At 49.6% G+C, this 21,459-nt stretch overlaps 1 protein-coding gene and 2 pseudogenes across 1 annotated transcript in view; 1 reads left to right on the top strand and 2 right to left on the bottom strand.

Moving 5' to 3' along the window:
- The window catches only part of LOC149369809 (uncharacterized), a 52,723-nt gene extending 45,982 nt beyond the window's left edge, over positions 1-6,741 (top strand). The window contains exons 3-4 of the mRNA XM_089576489.1: positions 5,394-6,500; positions 6,698-6,741. Coding sequence (XP_089432615.1) covers positions 5,394-6,500; positions 6,698-6,741 — 1,151 coding nt within the window. The remainder of the gene's footprint in view (positions 1-5,393; positions 6,501-6,697) is intronic.
- A 6,073-nt stretch (positions 6,742-12,814) lies between these two features.
- On the bottom strand, positions 12,815-13,823 carry LOC149369808 (uncharacterized; annotated as a pseudogene).
- Positions 13,824-14,650: 827 nt separating this feature from the next.
- LOC149369807 (uncharacterized) lies at positions 14,651-15,651 on the bottom strand (annotated as a pseudogene).
- Positions 15,652-21,459: the final 5,808 nt, after the last annotated feature.

Genomic DNA, 21,459 nt, shown 5'->3' with positions numbered 1-21,459 from the left:
TGAAGGCGAAATTCTAGAGGCCCGTGTACTGTGCGATGTCTTTGCACGTTAAAGAACCCTAGGTGGTCGAAATTCCCGAAGCCCTTCACTACATCGTCCCTCATAGCCTGAGTCGCTTTGGGACGTTAAGCCCCCATACACCACACCAATATTTGTTTCTTTTTTTCACTACTGTCAGACCAGAACACATCCCAAACACAGGTTACTAAGCCATACACCTGACCACGCGTTCAATGGGTGTCGCTCAAACATGCCTGAAGCAATTACCCTTCGTGGCTTACAGGAATAAATAACAAACAAAAAACCCTCGTGGCATACGCGTTACTTGCCCAACTGGCGCAGTGGGGCTATTTTCTTTTTCTATTTACAGGAATTGGGGTTTTTTTCCGACGGGCGGAGCCGGGATTTCACCTGAACGAGCTCCTTACGCTGTTGTCTAATACCTGCGACTGTCCAATAGACCTTTCCCGGAATGCATCACAGCTCGTGTTTCTTGTTCAATAGGAAAAAGATAGCGCGCACCGAGGCGTCTCTAAGAAGGAGAAGAAATTTGCTTTGAGAAGCCCATTATTGCCCCTATGGGTCCCACAAAGGACCGAGGAAAGCCACCTTTATCGTTTTTATGCATGCAGACCATAGGGGTCCCCTGCTGGTCCTATGTAGCAAGCCCACTGGGCTGCCCCTGTGGGTCCCGCGCGATGCCGAGTTGCAAATCCCGCACATATCCCACATCGGGCCCCCATGGGCTGCCCGTGTGGGGCCCACGAGGGCCCGCAATTCCGAGCCCCGTTAGTGCTACTGGGGAGGGTTCATAGCAAAATCGGTCGTTACTGTGCCTTGGCATAGTAACCGAACTATATCTTGAATGTTCGATATCTGCGTGGATAATGCTTGAGAATGCATGCGAGTACCTCTGTCTAACGTACTTAATAATAATAATAATGGTTTATTTCGTCCAACTGCTTACAAAGCGTACATTCCGCACCGCTTAAGCACTGTTGTGCTTGTCTGCGGTGCCGGCAGCCTGCGAAATACACGGTTTCTTGGTATCTTCCATAGAACTAACTCACTGGCTTGACAATCTTATCAAAGCACAACGTAAAAACAAGCGCACATGTTACCGTCGTCGCTATCTGGACAGCGCAAATTTCTTAAGTAAAGCACAAGATCATTTACAGTTTTCGTACACAGGCGCGACATGTCACCATCGTTAATCTGTGGACAGATTGAATTTTGTTAGTAATTAAGGAATTGGGCAAGCATACACAGATACACTGCATCTTCTCTACGACACAGGGAAATTCCATAAACAAACAAAGTAAAAAGGCCATTATATATATTTACATTTCTAGACACTTGAATTAAAGAAAATGAAATAGTGAATGTGGAAATATACAACGTAACACATATACAGCATTTCATGTTAAGGTGCAAACCTTTTATAGATTTTTAAGAAAAACATTCTTTAGTACTCGTTTTACCTTTTTTATCGATGTATGGTTGATCTCGACATCGGATAGTTTATTGAATAATGCAGGCACATAGTAAGTTCTGCACCGTTTGCCATACTTCGTATAAATTCTGGGGACACTGAATCGTTCTGTGTTTCTTAAGGTGAACTTGCTTTGAGGCTTCTCTTACTTAAACATATTGTCGTAATAGAGCCTGGTATAGATAGTGTAGTTCTGTAATTCTTCAAATGGTAGTAGGTCTCCTGCTCTGTACAGGTCTTTTTTCTCTTTAACCTCTAATAGCACACCATACAAGACATTTTGAACACATTTATAAATTATGCTGGTATTTTTCTTTTTTAGTCTTTCTGAGCAAAACCCGTACAGTGTAATACCATACCGTAACTGTGCTTCCCCCAAGGACTGGTATACCATTCTTCTTATGTGTACAGTTGTGCAGCTTTTTATATGATACATCTGTGCTGCAACAGTTCGTAGCTTTTTGCAGATAATATTAACATGGTTACTCCACAACAAGGTAGGATAAAATTCAATGCCTAACTACCGGACATGCTATATTCAAGTGGGGCACATAGACAGTTGTGGCATTTTTCAGCATGTAGAAATATTGGCTGCAGCACATCCAGTTTTTTGGGGGGATTATGAAAACAAATGAGCTTTGTTTTTGAGCTATTTGGAAAAATATAATTATTCTTGTACCAGTTGATAAATTTATGAACATTCGATTGAAGAGCGAATGAGGCTTCTTCCAAACTGGAATGCGCCATTACCAGTGCGGTGTCGTCAGCAAGTTGGTACAACTTGGAGTTTAAATTTAGGAATCCGAGGTCGTTTACGTATAAGTTGAATAATAACGGTCCTAGAGAAGAACCTTGAGGTACACCAAATTTAGTGACTATTAATTCACTGTATTCGTTATGAATTTTCACCGTCTGTTTACGGTTCGTGAAATAATTTTGAAACCATGCGGCAAACGGCCCTCGGAAACCCAAATTTTTTAGCTTATCTTGTAAAATATTGCGATCGATTGTATCAAATGCTCTGCTCAGGTCCAGAAATAAGCTCGGCACAATTTCATTTTGGTCAATTTCTGAGTGCACAAGGTCGCTAAAATCTTCTAACAGCATAATCGTACTTCGACCTGTTCGAAAACCATACTGACTTGTTGTAAACACTGAGTTCTTCTCGCAAAATACAGTCATTATCTTCGCTATATATTTTCCACTACGTATGCAAGGACAGGTAATATCGATATGGGTCTGTAATTGATGCAATCATTTTTTTACCCTTCTTGTATAAAGGTCTGACAACTGAAATTTTAAGTTTTTCAGGAATTACTCCTGAGTTTAAGGCTAAATTTATGATTGCTAGAATAACGTTCTTAAGTTCTTTAAAGTTCCTGTGAATGTCCCTTGGTGTAATGCCATCTATTCCTGCTGGCTTATTTACCGGTATTGAATTTATTATGTTCCACAAGTCATTTTCTGTTAGTGGGGGGTAAGTAGGCCGAGTTCTGGAGCGAGTCTATCTCCTTTGTTTTTGGCCGTGCCTCCCGCACAGTATCTCTCAAGTTTTCAATTGATTTTACGAACTGGTTATTAAATCTGTCGGCAAGTTTCTTAACATATGAATCTTCTCTAAAGTTTGCTTTAATGGCCTCGTCGATACCTTGCTTTGGTTTTTTACACAAAACCTGGTTCACTAAAATCCATGTGCCTTTTGTATTTCCTTTGCTGCTTGAAAATTTGTTTAGAAAGTATCTCTTTTTAGCCAACCTTAGCTTTGCTGTTACCTTATTTCTCATCCTTCTATATTCTTCTTTGAGCACCATGTTGTCTGGTTCTTGTTTGCACCGTTCCCATATGTCGTCCTTCTCCTTGCAGAGTTCTAATATTTCGCGGTCAATCCATGTGTTCTTTGGATTTCTTTGCTTTAAAACCTTTTGTTTAGTTGCTTTCAAATAGATAACCGACATCTCTTTAACGAACTTCTCATACATTTCCTCGTGCTTCTGGCACATCAGCGCATTCCAGTCAAATTCTTTAATTTATCCGCAGTAACGGTATTTATGTGCTTTAGAAGTGGCACGTCGATTTCGTTCGATACGTCTTTCCCTTTTAAATAGGCTAGAGCTACAAAATAGAGGTCAGCTACCTTTTGTCGAATCACCGCAGCAATTGATCGTCTGCTCGTTGATGCGACAATGTGGTCTATGCTTGTCTGTGTGAAGCTGGCCCCCTTCCATTCCTCTCTAGTGAAGTCCTCAATCATATTTTTTAATTCATATCCTGCAAGTAAATCTAGGTAGTCCAAAACGTTCTTGTTACCTTGCTTTGCCACATCCATATTGATGTCACCTATTATTAACAGATTATTACTGTGAACTTTCTTCAGCCACACATGCAATTCTTTTAAACAGCCATTTATATTGTTTCCAGGAGGCCTGTAAATAGCACTTATGACGTAGTGCACTGTTTTAGTATTGACCGATACCATGACAGCTTCGGCTGAAACTAGGCTGTACTCAATAATTTCCGATCTATGTTCAGATTTGACGAACACCATTATGCCACCCCCTTTGCGTTCCTTCCTGCAATAATTGTACTGGTTGTAGCCGTTCAAGTTGTATAGGGAGCATTCAGCATATTGTAAGTTGGTTTCACATAAAACAATAATATCAGGAGACTCAGATGCCTGCGATAAATATGAGCGGAGTAGGTTCCAGTGTTTCTTTACGCTTCTTGCGTTGATCTGAAGAACAGTAATGTCCACTTCATGTTTAGGGTTTGCTTCTATTGTTTGTTGGACATATGCCTGCCATTCCGGAAAAGACAAAAAAGTCTGAGACATCTTAACGAATCTTGTCAAGGTCACTCTCGTGCTCCACTTGAATCACTGCAGCGCCAGGCGCTTTCCTGGCCAGGATTTTGCCATTTCTGGTCCACACGAACTGAAGGCTGTTCGCTTTTGCAGCTGATTTGGTTTTCCAAACAAGGTTTTTGATTCTTGGTGTCAGGTTTTCGTTTATATAAATATTATCCAATCTCAATGCCATCCTTTTCTCAATCCATTGATACCTTGTCTTCCAGCTAGTAAACCGAACCATGATCGCCGGTGTTTTCTTCTTTTGCTCGCAATCTGTGTACGGATTCAATTTCCTCTTCTTCAGCGACGGGCAGCTGTAGCTTTTCCGCTAAATCTTGAACTGACACTAGATTTTCAGTATCCTGTTTTGGAATGCCGTGTATTTCAATGTTGTTTCGTCTGGAATACTGTTCTGTTCGATCGACTGCCAGCTGTAGTTCCTTGATCACGAACTAAGAACGAAAACCACGCAAAGGACGATACACAGGGAAGAAGTAGACAGGACGGGCGCGGACTTGCAACTGTTTATTGAAACACATCTTACTTCCATCACCAACCCTACGCATGCGCAACAAGCAATCTCTATCTAATCGAGTTCAGGAACTTCAGTTCCTTCTTGTACAGATGGACCGAAGCCTCGCTTACACACTTTTCGGGCCCATATCTATCAATCTGCCAGGCTTCGATGACCTCACGGGTTTTCTGGTCTTTGGCCCTTCCGATTACCTTTGTGCGCTCAAAGAGTGGCGTGCATTTATTGTCACACGAAAGACAGTGTTTTGGCAAATGCATGCCGCTGTGAGAGCCCAACGAATTTTTATGTTCTTGTAGGCGCTTATTAATGCAGCGTCCCGTTTGCCCAACGTAAACTGAGCCGCAACTAAGCGGGATTTCGTACACTACTCCCATTCTACAGGACACAAACTTGATTTTGTGGTTAACACCACAGCCTGCTTTTGTTCTTGATTCATTGTTAGTTAGCGCGCACAAACGGGACAGCTTACAAGGCGCCGAAAAGAAGATTTCCACACCGAATTTCCCTGCCACTCTCTTCAGGCCATGCGAGGTCTTATGTACATAGGGCACATAGGGCTTCGGTTCACAGGATCGCTGACAAGGTAGAAGGGGAAGAGAAAGGATGCTGCCTTTCGGAAGGAGTTGATTCAGTGAGCAACACCTTTCAGAAAAAGACGGACTGCACTTCCCTGCTGAGAAGAGTGGCTGGCTCAATATGTGATTCTGGGCTACGGGTTCTTTTGTCCGACAAAGAAGGCGGCTTCGTGGTCCTACCGCGGAAACTATTCGGGGAGAAGGCACTAACAGCGATCAACAAGAACTTCCGAGTTGCGGATGTGAAGCCGACGAAGGCGAAGGCCAAAGCGGTTGCGCTTTTAGATGATTTGAAGCTTGAGCGGATGAAGAATCAAGTGATGAGTAACAAGGTGCATGTGCTCACTGTCTTTTTTAGTGCAAAGAGTCATAAGCTGGAATGCCCCTTTAGAGCAATCGTAACGGAGAGAGGAACCTGGCAAGCAGTTGTTAGCCGATACCTTCAAAGACACCTGAAGAGTCTGTCGCCTGAAGTCCCCTACAAGATCACCAGCTCGGACGGAATGGTGAAAATTTTCAAAGAAGGCATGCCAGGTGTCAATTACGGCTTCTCGGTTGACATTGAGGAGCTGTTTTACTCGGTTCCTCACAATGAACTGCTCAAGGCGGTCAGCAACTGTATAGAGCGTTTGGGGGTTGTGGGGTTCCAAAATGCCTGCGGCATTTCGATAGAAGGTTTCATGGAACTGTTGAATGTGTACCTCTCTTCAACGCTAGTGAGTTTTGAGGATAAATTCTATGTGCAAAAACGAGGCATTTGTATAGGGTCGAGTGTGGCACCAGTACTCACTGAAATATATTTAGCGGAAGTTGACTATTCACTCTCACGGGCGCTAACTGACGACCGCATCGCGCGAGTTTTCCGATACGTAGACGATTTTTTAATACTCTTAAAAATGAATCCCAATGACAACCCACAAGAGGTCACTAATGAAGTTTTATCGTCTTTTAAATCCAAGGCTTCCAGTTTGAATTTTACTGTAGAATTGCCTGAGAACTCTTGCTTACAGTTCTTGGAATTGAGATTGTTTTTCAGTGAACCGGACCACTTGTGTTGGATGTACATGCCTAGAACAAAAAAGGCCCTTTTACCCTATGACTCCTGTCACTCCAAGCTTATTAAGAGAGGAATTGCTTCATCCTGCTTGAGGTCATCGTTATTTAAGTCTTGTTTTCACAAGATTTCACTCAGCTTTTCCGCTCAAGTTGCACGCCTAAGTTCTGCTGGGTTTCCCTCGTCGCTTCTGCAGGCCGCTGCCGGGTCTCTGTTGAAAACCCTCGTCCCAACTTCTAGTGCTCGAGAACCTGTCATTCGTGAGAGGCGGAAGTTTGAAGTACTGCCCTATGTACATAAGACCTCGCATGGCCTGAAGAGAGTGGCAGGGAAATTCGGTGTGGAAATCTTCTTTTCGGCGCCTTGTAAGCTGTCCCGTTTGTGCGCGCTAACTAACAATGAATCAAGAACAAAAGCAGGCTGTGGTGTTAACCACAAAATCAAGTTTGTGTCCTGTAGTATGGGAGTAGTGTACGAAATCCCGCTTAGTTGCGGCTCAGTTTACGTTGGGCAAACGGGACGCTGCATTAATAAGCGCCTACAAGAACATAAAAATTCGTTGGGCTCTCACAGCGGCATGCATTTGCCAAAACACTGTCTTTCGTGTGACAATAAATGCACGCCACTCTTTGAGCGCACAAAGATAATCGGAAGGGCCAAAGACCAGAAAACCCGTGAGGTTATCGAAGCCTGGCAGATTGATAGATATGGGCCCGAAAAGTGTGTAAGCGAGGCTTCGGTCCATCTGTACAAGAAGGAACTGAAGTTCCTGAACTCGATTAGATAGAGATTGCTTGTTGCGCATGCGTAGGGTTGGTGATGGAAGTAAGATGTGTTTCAATAAACAGTTGCAAGTCCGCGCCCGTCCTGTCTACTTCTTCCCTGTGTATCGTCCTTTGCGTGGTTTTCGTTCTTAGTTCATGGATTACCAACTAGCCCCCCATCGTACACTCCTTGATCACGGTCTCTCGCTCCGATATCATGGTTTCCAGGCCCCTAATCTTGTCTTGCATTCCTTCGGTTGTCTTGCTCTGATCGTCTACTTTCTGCAGCATTTCGTCGTACTTCTTTGAAATGTAATCTACAGACCTCTCAATTTCTTTAGTCGTTTCTACTGCGGTATCTAGTTTAGTTTCCAGTGTGTCTGCCTTTAGTGCCTGCATTTCTAGAACCTTCTCTATCGCATTCACTTTATCAGTTATCACTGACTGCTTCGGCAAGTTTTCGTATTTCATCAAGAACCTCAGATCTGATATGCTGTCCCTTTTCAGCACTCTTGTCTGTATTTTCCGATGAATACTGTCTATCGCTGTGCACTCGGCACGTAGAACAAATCTAGTCTGCTATTTCGTCGGATTTCATAACCGTGAATGCGGTTTTTGTGACGCCTGAGCATTTCCCTACATGGTATTTGTTTGTACACTCGGAACATTGCATTCTTCCTTGCTCAGGAGATAAAGGTTTCATGCACGCCAAACAGTCAACTTTCGACATGTTTTCACAGACCTAAAGAGGCAGTCCAGCGGTATGGAAAATACAACTGAGGAAAAATGCACCGTTTGAAAATGTCCGGGTTCTTACCTAGTGAAAAAGAACCAGATGCATGTTACACGTATGTCGTGCACCGCTGGACTGCATCGGTCACTGCTTATAACTTTTCCATGGGTGTGACGTATCCAGAATCGCCGCTGCTGATTGGTTGACAGGATGATGAACTCGTCGTGCGCTTCCGTAGTCCGTCTTTACACTCCTTCCGAGATACGTTCTTCAGCCTAGTGAAAAAGAACCAGGTGCATGTTACACGTATGTCGTGCACCGCTGGACTTGCATACTTTTTTTTGTGTTTTCGATTTTCCCGTGAAGCAGCTTCCTAAACGAATAACGTTTTGCTTCGAACAGGTCTCAGTGAATTAGAGTTTTTTGTTTTTCAGCTCGAGGAGGAGGAAGGCAGCCACCTCCGGGTCCGCACGCAGGCGTCCGGGGAGGCAGTCTGTCGAACCGCGGCCGGAGGACATCCGATCCTGTCTAGGAGAAGAGGTCTTCAGCCTCGGCCGCCAGGCGGACGGCGAAGCGCTGTTTTTTTTTCGTCGGAGCTTCTCAGCGTGGTCTCCCATTCATCGCTGGTTTTAATCGCGTTGTCCCCTGGGGCACGAACGCATCTCCAAACTGATCTAATGTTGCCACGTGGCCGCAAAATTTACAAATCTCGGTTTCTGCACCGTCCCTCTTCCCTTCTCTGGCACCCGTCCAACTCCCCCACAGGGGCGAGAAGAAATTTCGAGCTTGGAGTCTTCTCCAGTCGTACGACTCCTTTTTACTCAGGGATCTGTCCGGCGGCGGATATATCCTGCGGTCTTTCTTTAGATTTTCGGTTACATCCCTAAACGTACCAATCCTTTCTTTGCTTTTAGATGATGTTGTGGAGGCGTCCGCAGCACCCCGAGGTAATGAGGAGGGGGCGAGCATGTGGGCAGCCTCGTTGCCGGCGAGACCGGCGTGTGCTGGGGTCCAGATTATAGTTACTCTTTCGGCGAGAGACGACTCGTTCAGAATTTTGGCAGCACGATTGCTGACTCTACCCTTGCTAAAATTCCTAACCGCCGCTTTAATATCGCTGACGACGTGCTTCACGCCTGTTCGTGCAATGGCAATGGCTATTGCAGTCTCCTCCGCCTCTACCGGCGGTAGATCTCGGTTTCTTTCGATTCCTATGGCGATCCCGGTGTCTAATAGGGCGACTGAGGTTACGTCGCCTTCTTTCCCGATCGCTGCATCGGTGTAGGCGAAAGATCCCGGCGGGAGTTTGTCCAATTTGTTAGCGAGGTGCTTAGCTCTGCTTTTCCTCCTCCCCTTTTCGTGTACGGGGTGCATGCTCTTCGGTATGGGGCAGACGTCTAGATGCTTTCTGATTTCTCGATCTATGCTTTCCCTGACACTTTCGCCTTCCCCGGCCGCTAGTAGGTTTGCCCAGTCGAGGATTTGTCTACCTGCCGTCGTTCCTGCGAGTCGCTCCCTCTGGGATGTCCTGACCGCCTCAGCCAGCTCTTTCCACTCATTATGCAACCCCATTTTCTCTAGACTGTCGTTAGAAGCAGTTATGGGGAGCCGTAGAGCGCACTTCGTGCATCTCTTAATTATGGTGTTTATTTCTCGTTCTTCGCTATTCTTGATATTTAGGAATGGAGTCCCGTAGTAGATTCTGCTCGTGACAAAAGCTTGTCTGAGTCTACTAGTGTCCGTGAGGCCACTCCTTCTGTTGGACGTCTTCTTAAAAACTCTGACTACGAGCTCCGCCTGGTCCTTTAATTTCTTAATCAGGCTTTTGTTACTACCCTGCGGTTGATAATCATACCTAAATTCTAATTTCATCTACATTCGGGACCTCATTCCCGTTGACTTTAATTTTGATATCTGGAGTTATCTTCCCGCTACTGCTGGTCATCACCAGGAGCTCAGATTTTTCTGGCGAACAGCATAGACCTACGTTCTCTGCGTGTTTGCTGATTATATCTGCTGCCTCTTGGAGCCTGGATGTGATGCACGAGTCGTTCCCTTTGCAGATCCAGACGGCCACATCGTCCGCGTAGATGCTTAGTTTTAAGTCATCGAGATGCCCAAGCTTACGGGGGAGCTTCCTCATTACGATGTTAAAAAGGAAGGGTGAGAGTACAGCCCCCTACGGAGTGCCTCCATTGCCCAGCGGTAACTCCTCCGATGTTAAGCCATGAAAGCTGATGATCGCCGTCCTGTCTCGCAGGAATGATCTAATATAGTTGTAGGTTCTTTCGCCTACTCCTAGCTCAGCGAGCCCGTCGAGAATGGCGTCGTGGCTGACGTTGTCGACAGCTTTCTTGAGATCTAAGCCTAGAATGGCTTTCGTATTTTTTTTCCTGAAGTCGCTGACTACATCTCGATTTTTTTTTCCCGCTGCTTCGACCGAAAGCGATTAACGAACTGGGGCAGTCCAGACTGCTGCGTATTATGTTTGGCAATTAAACGAGCCAAGACAAGGTCTCCTTGTTAGCCATTATTGAGCATGCTGACCCAAGAAGACAATCACTTAAAGAAACAACATTCTAGTGAAGCCTGCAGCGCTGTAGATGCGCGCGATACAGCGATTGAAAGCCTTTTTTGATTGCTGTTGCTCTACCCAAACAATTAACCCTACATCAAAATTGTTCTGGTCACAACCGTGTTACAGTGCGCAACTAGGGCATCGTATTCACCTATGTATTTACTAAAAAACAGTAAGGGACTACTACCAGTCCTTTCCTTTTAACGTTAACCTGCGAGATATCCGAGATATATAGTAACTCCGAAATTATCGCTAAGCTTTCCTACACTAAAAAAAATTAAAACTGAGATGAGTTGGCACCTACTCAGAACCGATTGCAGGAGCAAACGCGCTTTTGAGAGAAGAATGCATTATGGCAGCATTACACCCCCATATCCATTCATATAAAGGCTATGTCGTAGCACTTCATATTGCCGGAGTTAATTTTTGATTAAGGTTGGGCAAAACAAACCGGTCGAAAAACAACTTTCCCAGGATGTTCACTGCTGTGCCGCGAGCTCGCTCGTTCATGCTATTTCCACCGCGTGCATCGCAATCAAAGCGATCGCAGTACAAAAAGTTCCGATCAAGCAGTGCAACATAGGTCGGAGCAGTTGTAATCTCCCATACCATGATCGCATTGCGGCTGAATCGAAGGCAGCAAATCTAATAATCTTATCGAAGGCAGCGTTATCTAATACACAATGGCATTGTTAATGGCAGTGCTATTATTATACTTGCGTTTGATCCCTCGACAAATTCTGTCCCACCGCGGTGGCTCAGTGGTTACGGCGCTCGGCTGCTGACCAGAAAGACACGGGTTCGACCCCGGCCGCGGTGGCCGAATTTCGATGAACGCGAAATTCTGGAGGTCCGTGTACTGTGCGATCTCAGTGCTCGTTAAAATACCCCAAGTGGTCGAAATTTCCGGAGCCCTTCACTACGGTGTCCCTCATAGCCTGAGTAGCTTTGGGACGTTAAACCCAAAGAAACCAAACCAAATCTCCACAAATTCTATCGGGAGGCCGCGCTGCAACATGAGTCCCCCAAACAAAATGTCCGGCTACGTCACTAGAGGGTGCAATAGACAACAGATATAAATGACGAGAATAATCACGGTTAACTTAGTCGAATCTCTAACCGGATCGCTGTGTCATGAGTCTTCCACGAGAGTGTAATCTGCCCTACAATTTTGTTTTATATTCACAAATAACAGGTTAGCTACTTGAGCACTTTTTAATCAACATGACATAAAAAAAGTACGAAGAAAAATGTAGTGGTATATGTAGGATATGTAGCGCTCACGAGGGAATAAGGTTTTTGCTGGCTTAATTTGAGACGGCGAGAAAAATAATAAATGTATTTTAGACTACAGAGTTATGTGTGGTGCTCTGTCACAAACTAGCATGCAGATACCCAGAGCTCGTCAGATTAAAGTTTCCGATCAGCAAAGAGAACAACCGCTCACGCGAAGTGCGTTGGACTATTCTGCTGTGCGATGCCACAGTCAACACCGGGCCGTCGTGCAGAATACTCGATCCGCTTCACTGGTGATGGCACAACATCGTTCATAAGGTTCCTGGTACGTTTAGATAGGCTTCGAAAGAAGTGAACCTCATCGCCATCGATTAAGACGAAAGTTGTAGACGGCCACCTGTAGATCGCCAAGAGGGGAACAGCCTTCTCAATGCCAACCAAAACAGACGAATGGACGTCATCTTTTCGCACAATGTGGACGCTTGAATCTGCAAAATAAAGTGGCAATACTGCGAAAAAATTCAGGGGGCACTTTGTTGATCTAAAGTGCGGTGAGGCGTAAGCCTTAAGCGCGATGTTGCTGCTTGTGTTACTGGTGTGTGGTTAAGATGTTAAGCTTCACCTGGAACGCGAATGCGCCTTGCAACGCTGCCAGGGAGTCCACAGAACACCTTCTCCCGTTCGGCTCTACGCCTTGCTCATCGGTAAATTGGTTTTTGAGGAAAGGAAATGTATCTGGGTGGACACCACAACCTCGCCGTAACGGGAAGGGAGGAAGATGGGAGTGAACGAAGACACCGTATTCACTAGACGCGCCTTTGTTCATTCCAAACCATTCAGCTGACGTGGCGGAGTCGGTTTGCCCGCCTGCCGTGAGTCGGCCGGCACGTTTGGCCGCCGCTTTAAAGTCGAACGCCTCGTACCTGGCGCTTTGGGCGGAGGCTCGGCGCTACCGCTGGCGTCCAGTTGAGACGCACTACAACCGGTTTCATCATGCGTGCGTTACCCGGTTGAGGCCGAGAGAGCGTCCATGGGCTCCTCCGAAGGTTGGGTGCCACCCTCCAAAGAGTCCACGTATGTTTCTGTCCCACCCTTCGGCGTGGCGGGGACTGGTGCAGGAGATACGGGAGCTCCTAGCAGCTTTCCAGGTGCTGCAGCGACGTTGGGTAGCACCTCTGGTTGATCCGTCTGGGGAGGTGTCAACGTGGATTCTTGCGCCGCTGGCTCACTTGCCGCTTTCGATGCCTCATCCGCGTCGGCTTCGTCCAATAGCAGCTCCGAGCTGTCCTCGTTGCTCACCCGCCCGGTGACGTTGGCGTAAGTACGAGCGCACTGCTCCTCCTCATGCCCGTACCGACGGCAGGAACCGCACCGCGGGATCCGGCACTCCCGGCGGATATGTCCTGTGCCACGGCATCGAAGGCAGAGCGGACCTCTGCCTGGGACGACCACGAGCGCCAGCTCGCCAGAGACGCTCACTTGATGGGGCAGGTCGTCCAGCTTCACGCCGGCGTTCAACTTCAAAGTCACGAGCCTCGTCGTTGAGCCCTTGTCAGACACTCCGTGTACGCGCCACCGCTGCCTCTACACGTCCGTCACCTTTGCAAATGGTGCGAAGGCAAGCCGCAAATCTGCGTCCGGAACACTGTGAAGCAGCCAGTGCAGCTTCAATCGTACGTCCTGGTTAGCGGGGTCGATTACAAGACAGCGGGCACTTTTCACTTTACTTCCCGGCGCTGACAATCTTCTTCAGCGTTTCATCGTCTTTGAAAGTGACTGCCCAGACATGATTCATGCGATACGCCCCTAGAGCGACCACTTCCGGCAAGAGCGATAGCTGAGCGAGCGCGTCTCGAAAATCTTCCACCCGGTATGGGCGGGCCCTGACATCAGCGTGCAAAAATACGGTGTTCACAACGAAACGCCCGGTGGGCAGACTCGGCAGTACAACCTGGTGCTCGGATCCTGAAGACAAAGCAGAAGCAAAAGACCTGTTTCCGCGGCCGGGCATGGCCGCTGTAGCCGCTCCAACGGAGCTCGTCATCGTACGTTTGTCACGCTCGGTGGCCATTAAAAGTCCCACTTGCAGAATCACTATACGATCCGTTTAATTGGTTGCATGGTTATTAGCCAAAGTACAATTGGCCCCGTTTGAAATTCGCGCACTGTGACGTCACGACCATTTCGACCAATTGAAAAGCGTGACATCTCTGTAGACAACTCCTGCTTACAACGATGAGGAATAAAAGGCTTCCGCCTTAATAGCTAGAATACGACCTTTCCTGAGCAATGTGGGCCCGTTTCGAGGATGCCACATTAGACGCCATGATAGTCGTGACCGCTGCGCGTCCACTGGTTTCGCGAGAAGTTAAGAAATACTTCCGTATACGGCAGACGATAAAATTAGGCAGTAGCTTAGCTCTGGTTAAGCCTGGATATACGAGCGAAAATCTTCAGTTAGGCTTGGTTTGACGTCATGGCTGTCGCAGTTCGCGCACAATGCACTGGGAGTGAGTGAGTGAGTAGAAACTTTATTGATTTCTTAATTTCGCTTGCGGTGGAGGTCGTCTTCAGGTCCTGAGGTCGCCTCCTTAGCCTTGGGTGGGCCCCTAGTCCAGGGCTCCACTGAGTCTGGCCACCTCGCTTGCGTATGCTATAAGTGCCCTTTGGGCCTCTAGCTCGCAGCTGGTGAGCCGGCTCTCCAATTGCTCCGCACTTGGTGTGTCTTGTTTGTGAAACGATATGTTTCTATCGCATTCCCATGCTATGTGGTATAGTGTTGGCCTCGCTTCGCACCAAGGGCATGTGGCGCGCGGTATTGCGTTGGGAACATCTTGCTTAGTATGTATAAATTTGGGAAGGAGCCTGTTTGTAATTTCCGCCATTTTGCGGCTTCTTCCTTGCTTAGCTCTTTGTGTTGTGGGGGATATTTGTATCTCAGACCCCTGTATAGACTTAGTGTTTCAGAATACCCAGCCCCTCGGTCGGTCCAGAGCTCCTCCGGGGCTTGTGACTCCCCTGCTCGGATGGTAAATCCTCGAGCTAGTTCGTCCACCCTTTCGTTCCCCCAGACCCCCGCCTGGCCCGGTATCCAAATTATATTGTGTTTTTCTCTCCTCCCCGAGGGTAGCCCCTCGTTGAGGATCCTGAGCGCCGTTTTGCCTATCCTACCCTTTGTGTAGTTTCGGCAAGCTTCCTGTGAGTCTGTTAGGATATTCAGAGATCTTCCCCTCCTATCCACTTCCTTCACTGCTAGGGCTATCGCTATCTTCTCCGCCTCTGTTACGCTTGATGCCCTGGCTTTGAGGCTCGTTATGGTTGACGACTACTGCCGCCATCCTGTTTCTATGTTCGCCGTAGTACGGGGAGGCATCGGTATATACCGTGCTGTCTCGATGTCCTATCGTGTTCTCGTAGTGCTCTGCCCTAGCTTTCCTTCTGCTGGCATGGAGATTTGGGTCCATGTTGCGGGGTATGGGTTGTATGCTTATGTTACTTATTAATGTATCTGGTATGTCTGCCCTGTTACTCTGGTGGTTCTCCGTCTCCCGACCCAACCTCGTCAGAAGTGCTCTTCCGGTTTTTGTGTCGCTGAGTCTTCGGACTTGCGCTTGAACTTGGCATTCACTCAGCTCCTCGAATGTGTTGCTGAGCCCCAACTGCATTAGTTTCTCGTTGGGCGTGTTCCTTGGTAGATGTAGTGCTGTCTTGTATGCTTTGCGGAGAATTGTTTCTGCTTGCTCCCTTTCGGCTTTGGTTGTTGCGTGGTATGGTAGTGAGTATGTCACCTGGCTGACTATCAGGCTGTTCACTAGTCTGATTGTGTCTTCCTCCTTCATGCCGTGTCATTTGGTGGTGGCGGTGGAAAGCATTTATTTACAGATAAACTTCAGGAGGTGAGGTATGAGCTGACCCAAAGGAGGCCAGCCCTCACAAGTACTAGGTGGAGGTCCCTAGTTCGGGACCCCAGTGGCGTCGGCCGCTGCCCGGGCTCGCGCGACCAGGGCCCGTTGGGCCTGCAGGTCAGAGCAGCCGAGCAGGGTCGCCTCCCAGTCCTCCCGGGTTGGGTTGGGGTGAGGGGGGATAGCAGGGTTGGAGGGGCAGGCCCACACCATGTGGTAGATGTCCGAAGACTTCTCCGCACAGTGCGGTCAGCTGCCAGAGAAAGAAGGGTCAAAGTGTTTTGGAGCTGCCGGGCACAGCAAAGTATTTGTATATAGGCGAAGCAGAAGCCGCTCCTCCGCCTTTGAGAGACCTTTACACGGGCGGGGATAAAGACTATGGCCAGATTGATAAAGTAAAGAAATGTCTTTAAACGAGTAAGCTGGAGTGAATTCGAGTTCCTGATCGTCGGGGTCGGAGGGGAATGTCCGTTGAGAGAGCGCGCGGGCGGCGGCGTCAGCTGCCTCATTTCCCTCAAGGCCCATGTGAGCAGGAGCCCAAACAATACGCCGGTGAGCGGGGTCCCCGGTATAGACGCTGTTTTGGAGAATGCGGTAGGCTAGATACGGTACCCAGCCCTGCTCGACGTTCCGACATGCCCCTCGCGAGTCGGAAAATAATTGTTTTTGAATTAGAATGAGATGCAGCCAACGCAATGGCGACCTCCTCCGCGTGTGTTATGTCACGGGCTCGGAAAGTAAGGCCGTTCACTGTTTTGGATTCGTGGACGACTGCGGCCGTGAACCATCCCCCATGGTGGGGGCCGGAGGCATCCACGTAGAATACGCCGGGTTTCGATCCATAGTGGCGGGCCAGGGCTTCCGCCCGCGCCAGGCGCCGGCCATTATGGTCCTCACGGTTCATGTTCCCGGGAAGAGGGCGCACATGGAGGGCGCATCTCCACTGGGATGGAATACGTACGCACTCTTCCATGAGAGTGGTGTGTTGGATGTGTAGACGGGCAAGAAGGCGGCGACCCGACGATGTCTTCGAGAGACGTGTGTATTGGTTGGTCAAGTGAGCTTCCCGGAGCTCCCGAAATGTGTTCACCATGCCCAGCCCCAGGAGGCGCTTGTTGGAGGTGGTCATGGGGAGGTCCAGAGCCCGCTTAATAATTTTGCGGAGGATGACTTCGAGTGAATCCTTGTCTTGTTTCCGCAGGTGGAGGTATGGAGTCGAATATAGAATTCGACTTGTTACAAATGCATGCGCAAGCCGCAAGGCGTCCTTACATCGTAACCCCCCGCGCTTGTTAGAAACCCGGCGGACTAAGCGGCCCGCCTGGTCCCCCACCTGACAGAGTTTGGCCGATGTTGTTTGTGACCGTCTGTCTTGATGTATAAAGAGCCCCAGTACCCGGACTTCGATTTTTTCAGGGATTGGACCTGTCTCAAGAGACAATGAAATTTTGGCTGTGCACTTTGGTGAGGGGCGTATGTGCACAAATTCAGACTTTTGGGTGGAGCATTGGAGGCCGCAGCGGCGAGCATAACGGTCCACTATGGTCGCCGCCTCCTGCAGGTTGGCCTCAGTGTCTCCAAGGGAACCCTGTGTGGCCCACAGGGTGATGTCATCGGCGTACAGCGCATGCTGTACACCGGTGACAGCGCCCAGCTGGGCCGGTAGGCGCGTCATAGCCAGATTGAATAAAAGTGGAGAGAGCACCGAGCCCTGTGGTGTACCCCTTGTTCCTAAATGAAAAGGGCCATGTTCCTTATCCTGGATTCGAATGTAAGATTGTCTGTCTGTCAAAAATTGCCGAATGTATTGAAAGGCGTTTCTGGCGCAGTTAGTTTGAGAGAGGTGGGTGAGAATGATCTCGTGGGTAACGTTGTCGAATGCTCCCTTCAAATACAAGGCGAGTACGACCTTGTCATTGTGAGCGCATTCGACGGGGTCGAGGACAGCCCGATTGAGTTGTAGCAGGACATCCTGTGCAGATCTGTGTGGGCGAAACCCGAACATGGTGTCTGCGAAAAGATGTTTGGATTGCATGAACTCGAACAGCCTGTCGCGTACCATCGTCTCCATGAGTTTGCCCACACAAGAAGTCAGAGAGATGGGGCGGAGGTTGTCCGTGTTGATGGCCTTTCCAGGTTTAGGAATGAAGGTAACCAGGGCGGTCTTCCAGTCGATGGGGAGTGGTACTTCCCCAAGCCAGATTGAGTTAATGTAATTCAGTAAAGACAAGTATGTCGGGTCGGGGAGGTTGGCTAACAATTTCACTGTAATTTTGTCCCGACCCGGAGCGGTGCCACGTTTCATTTTTGCCAGGGCCGCCGTCAGGTCATGGAGCTGGAACGGTTGATCCAGCTCAACGTTCTCAGAACCTGCATAAGAGTACGCCGGCCCGCGGGGGTCCTGGGTGGTGCACAAGTACTGGTCCCGGAGCTTGTGCGCCAACTGAGTTGTGTTGCCCTCAAAGCTGTGTATGGCTCTTTGAAGGTGTTTTTGAGTTTCCGTGCGTGTTTTCGTGGGGTCAATTAGGGCGCGAAAAAGTCGCCACGTGTTCCGGCTTGACATTTGCCGCGCGGCCGTATTGCATCGTGCCACCCAGTTGGAGTCGGCGAGTTGGGCCGCATACCCAGGCGCTCGTTGAGTGAGCTCGGCGATGCGAGCTTTAAGTTTCCGGTTGTGCTTCTGCCGGCGCCACCGATGGACGAGGCAATGCCGGGCCTCCCAGAGGTGGAGCAGGTGGTTGCCCACATCAGAAACCGCCTCTGAGAGCTGAATTTGAGTTTCGGAGGAGCGAACGCTAGAGACCAATTGTTCTGACCAAGACTGGTAGCCTTGTTCATGTATTGGTGTGGCAGTGTTATAATTTTGCCTGAACTTGGTCCAATCTGGGAGTCGGGCTTGTGTTGTTGGTCGCGCGAAAGGATAGGTCCTAATCGTAATGTTCGGGAGGCCGTGGTCGCTGCCGAGGGTTTCCTCAGTGTTGACCCAGTCTGCATACTGAATGTTGTGGGTGAAGGTCAAGTCCGGACACGTATCCCTTGTCACGGAGTTGCCTATACGAGTTGGATGGATGGGGTCAGTGTGAAGAGTGAGGCCCAGCGTTGACGCAAGCTCCGCCAACTTGCGTCCCCGCTTCTCTTCACGGCAGTAACCCCACATCCGAGAGGGAGCGTTGAAATCGCCCACAATCAGGAGGAGGTCCCGACCCGCAACTCTCAGCGCGCGGCTAAAGAGGTCCGCGAATGGTACATTCGGCAATTTCGGATTGCAGTATATATTGAGTATGTGTAACAGTGGGTCCTGCTTGCGGAGTGGGAGGGGGGTCACCATTACATAGGAGTATTCAAGTTGTATGTCTAAGTCGACCTGGTTGGCTGTATAATTTCTATGAACGCACAGACAAGACGAGGGGTCCTGCTGGAACGTCATATAATTTGTTAGTGTGGCGCCTTTCCCTGGCTCTTGCAGGGCAACCACCGTTGGCAAATGCTCAAAGGTTGATAGGAAAAGCCGGAGGTCGGCGCGCTTGGAACGGGACCGGAGCCCCCGACAGTTCCATTGAGTAATCGTAATGGGGGAAGCCGATTTGGAAAGGGGGGAGCGCCTACACCGAGGGTGTCCCGCCATGCTCAGATTTTGACGTGGTAGGTGGTAGTGAGGCTGCCCCCGAGCCAGATACCAGGGGCTGAAGCTCAGCACCTGGAAGGGGGCAGCCGTCTTCGTCATCGTGGAGGTCATTGACTCGCCGGGATAATCTAGAGGGCCGACCAGATACGTCCATAAGGGGACCGGCTCTGCGAGAAAGGCGGGGATTAGTCGCGACGTGTTGAGGGATCATAGAGGGGATAGCCTCCGTGACTCGAGCTATGAGGCCTTCCATCACTGTCTCCAACAAGGTGTCAAATTTGGCATTGAGACGGGCTTCGAGTTCGGCAAGGGAAGGTTCGAGAGCCGGTGTCGCCGCCGTCTCGCTCTCCATAGCCTCTGTGTCGGGGTTACTAGGGGGAGGGGGACTTGTTCTAGCCTCTAAGGCTTCAATTTTGACAAGTAGCATCTCGTTTTGAGCCCGGAGAGAAGCTACAAGGTTGTGGAGCTCAGCGTCAGCCGCCAAGCGAGGGGCAGGGGAGAGGGGGTGGGAGGAGGAGGCAACCCTGCCTGAACCGCTCACCTGTTTGCCATTTTTGACAGCCTTGGCCCTGGAACCGACCGCGCCATTCCTGTCTCAGGAGCGGGCTTGCTTCTCCTGGCCGCCGTGTGGGGGCGGTGGTGGCACCTGACAGCCCTTGACGTCCTTCCCGCTGGTAGGCGTCTGTCGTTTTGAAGCATCGCTGCCGACGCTACCAGGGCGATGTGGCTGCCTGCCCGTCACGCTGGATTTCCCGCCCTTAGGGGCGGCTGGCTTGTTGGGACGGTATTTTGCAGTGTAGTCCCGCGAGTTCGTGGCATGGCCACCACCACAAACTGCACACTTGGCCATAAACTGGTGAGGGGCCCGCACCCCCTCTTTTATGGGTGCCTGCTGTCCACACAGGCCACACTTATCTGGTGCTGGGTTGGGGCAAGCGTCTGCCCGATGGCCGACAGTTCCACACAAACTGCAGGCCGGAATAGTGCGCAAATACGGCTGCACTGAGACGATTTCAGAGTTGTAGTGGACGTATTTTGGCTTAACCGTGCCGGCAAAGGTGAGCCGGGCCTTGTTTGAGTGGCCGAACTTGCGGATATCCAGTAGAGTGCCGCTCCTCCGCTGCACGCTAGGTTGAAGAGATTCGGACGTCTCATGGTTGGCCACCGTAATGACTCCAAAACAGACGTCCTCTTCATGTTCTTTGAGATGGCCGGCGAGAGGCACATCTCCTTTGGTCGATTTGATGGAAAAATCTCCCAGCAGACGGTCTGCGACGTGGGCGTTCCGGGTGCTGGCGAGGATCAAATTTTGGTCCTTGCATAAAAGGAGGCTCAACTCGGACGCCTTAGGCGCCCCGAGGAAACCGCCGAACGCGGCACTGAGCTCGCCATATTGAAAGACGTCCCGGATGGCCAATGACTTCCGGGGCTTTATGACGATGACAAAGTAGTCTAGGCGAAATTTTGTTGAAGGCTTGGGCCTCCACTTGGTAACTGGGTTGCGGCCCTTTGGGCTGGCTGTTGTGTTCGTCGACCAAGCGACGCCAGGCCGCTCCGGCAACCCTTGCCTCCTCCGCGCATACTCGCCGCCCGCTTCCCAGAAACAAGCGCGGGCCGGCCGCTCCAACAAAAGCTAGCACCCACAAAAGCTAGCAGGCGTCTCCCCCGACGGCATCTGATCCCCACAGCCCCGTCGACTGACGCATTCCCAATTCCCTTACCGTGACCGTCTGCATTCCTACAGCAGCGAAAGTGCATTCTTGCACACTCTCTCTCTCTCTCTGCCTCTAAAGGAATAAACCCCCAGTCTCCACCCAGCAACGGCCTTGAGAGGTTCCTCGCATGCGGGGCTCCGACGCCCCGAACCAACTCTACCATTAACACTGGCGACGAGGATGGGATGTAGAGCGTACGCAGTTCGAGGTGTCGCCGATGGCTACTGGAGGACTGCACGGTGTCATCGAGCCTTTTCGTGGATCGTGGATTCAGCGCCTCACATTCTACCTCGTGGCAAACGATGTCTCCGACGAGGCAAAGAAGCACGCGCTCCTCCTGACGCTATGCGGACCGACACCTTCGAGACTGCTCGCGTGCTGGTCACACCGAAGACTCCCGGAGAA

Source organism: Amblyomma mixtum, chromosome 1, assembly GCF_055824585.1.
Source record: "Amblyomma mixtum isolate Tamu chromosome 1, ASM5582458v1, whole genome shotgun sequence".
Taxonomy (NCBI): Eukaryota; Metazoa; Arthropoda; class Arachnida; order Ixodida; family Ixodidae; genus Amblyomma; species Amblyomma mixtum.
Note: the sequence above shows the minus strand (reverse complement) of the source record. Positions and strands in the feature narration are given on the sequence as shown.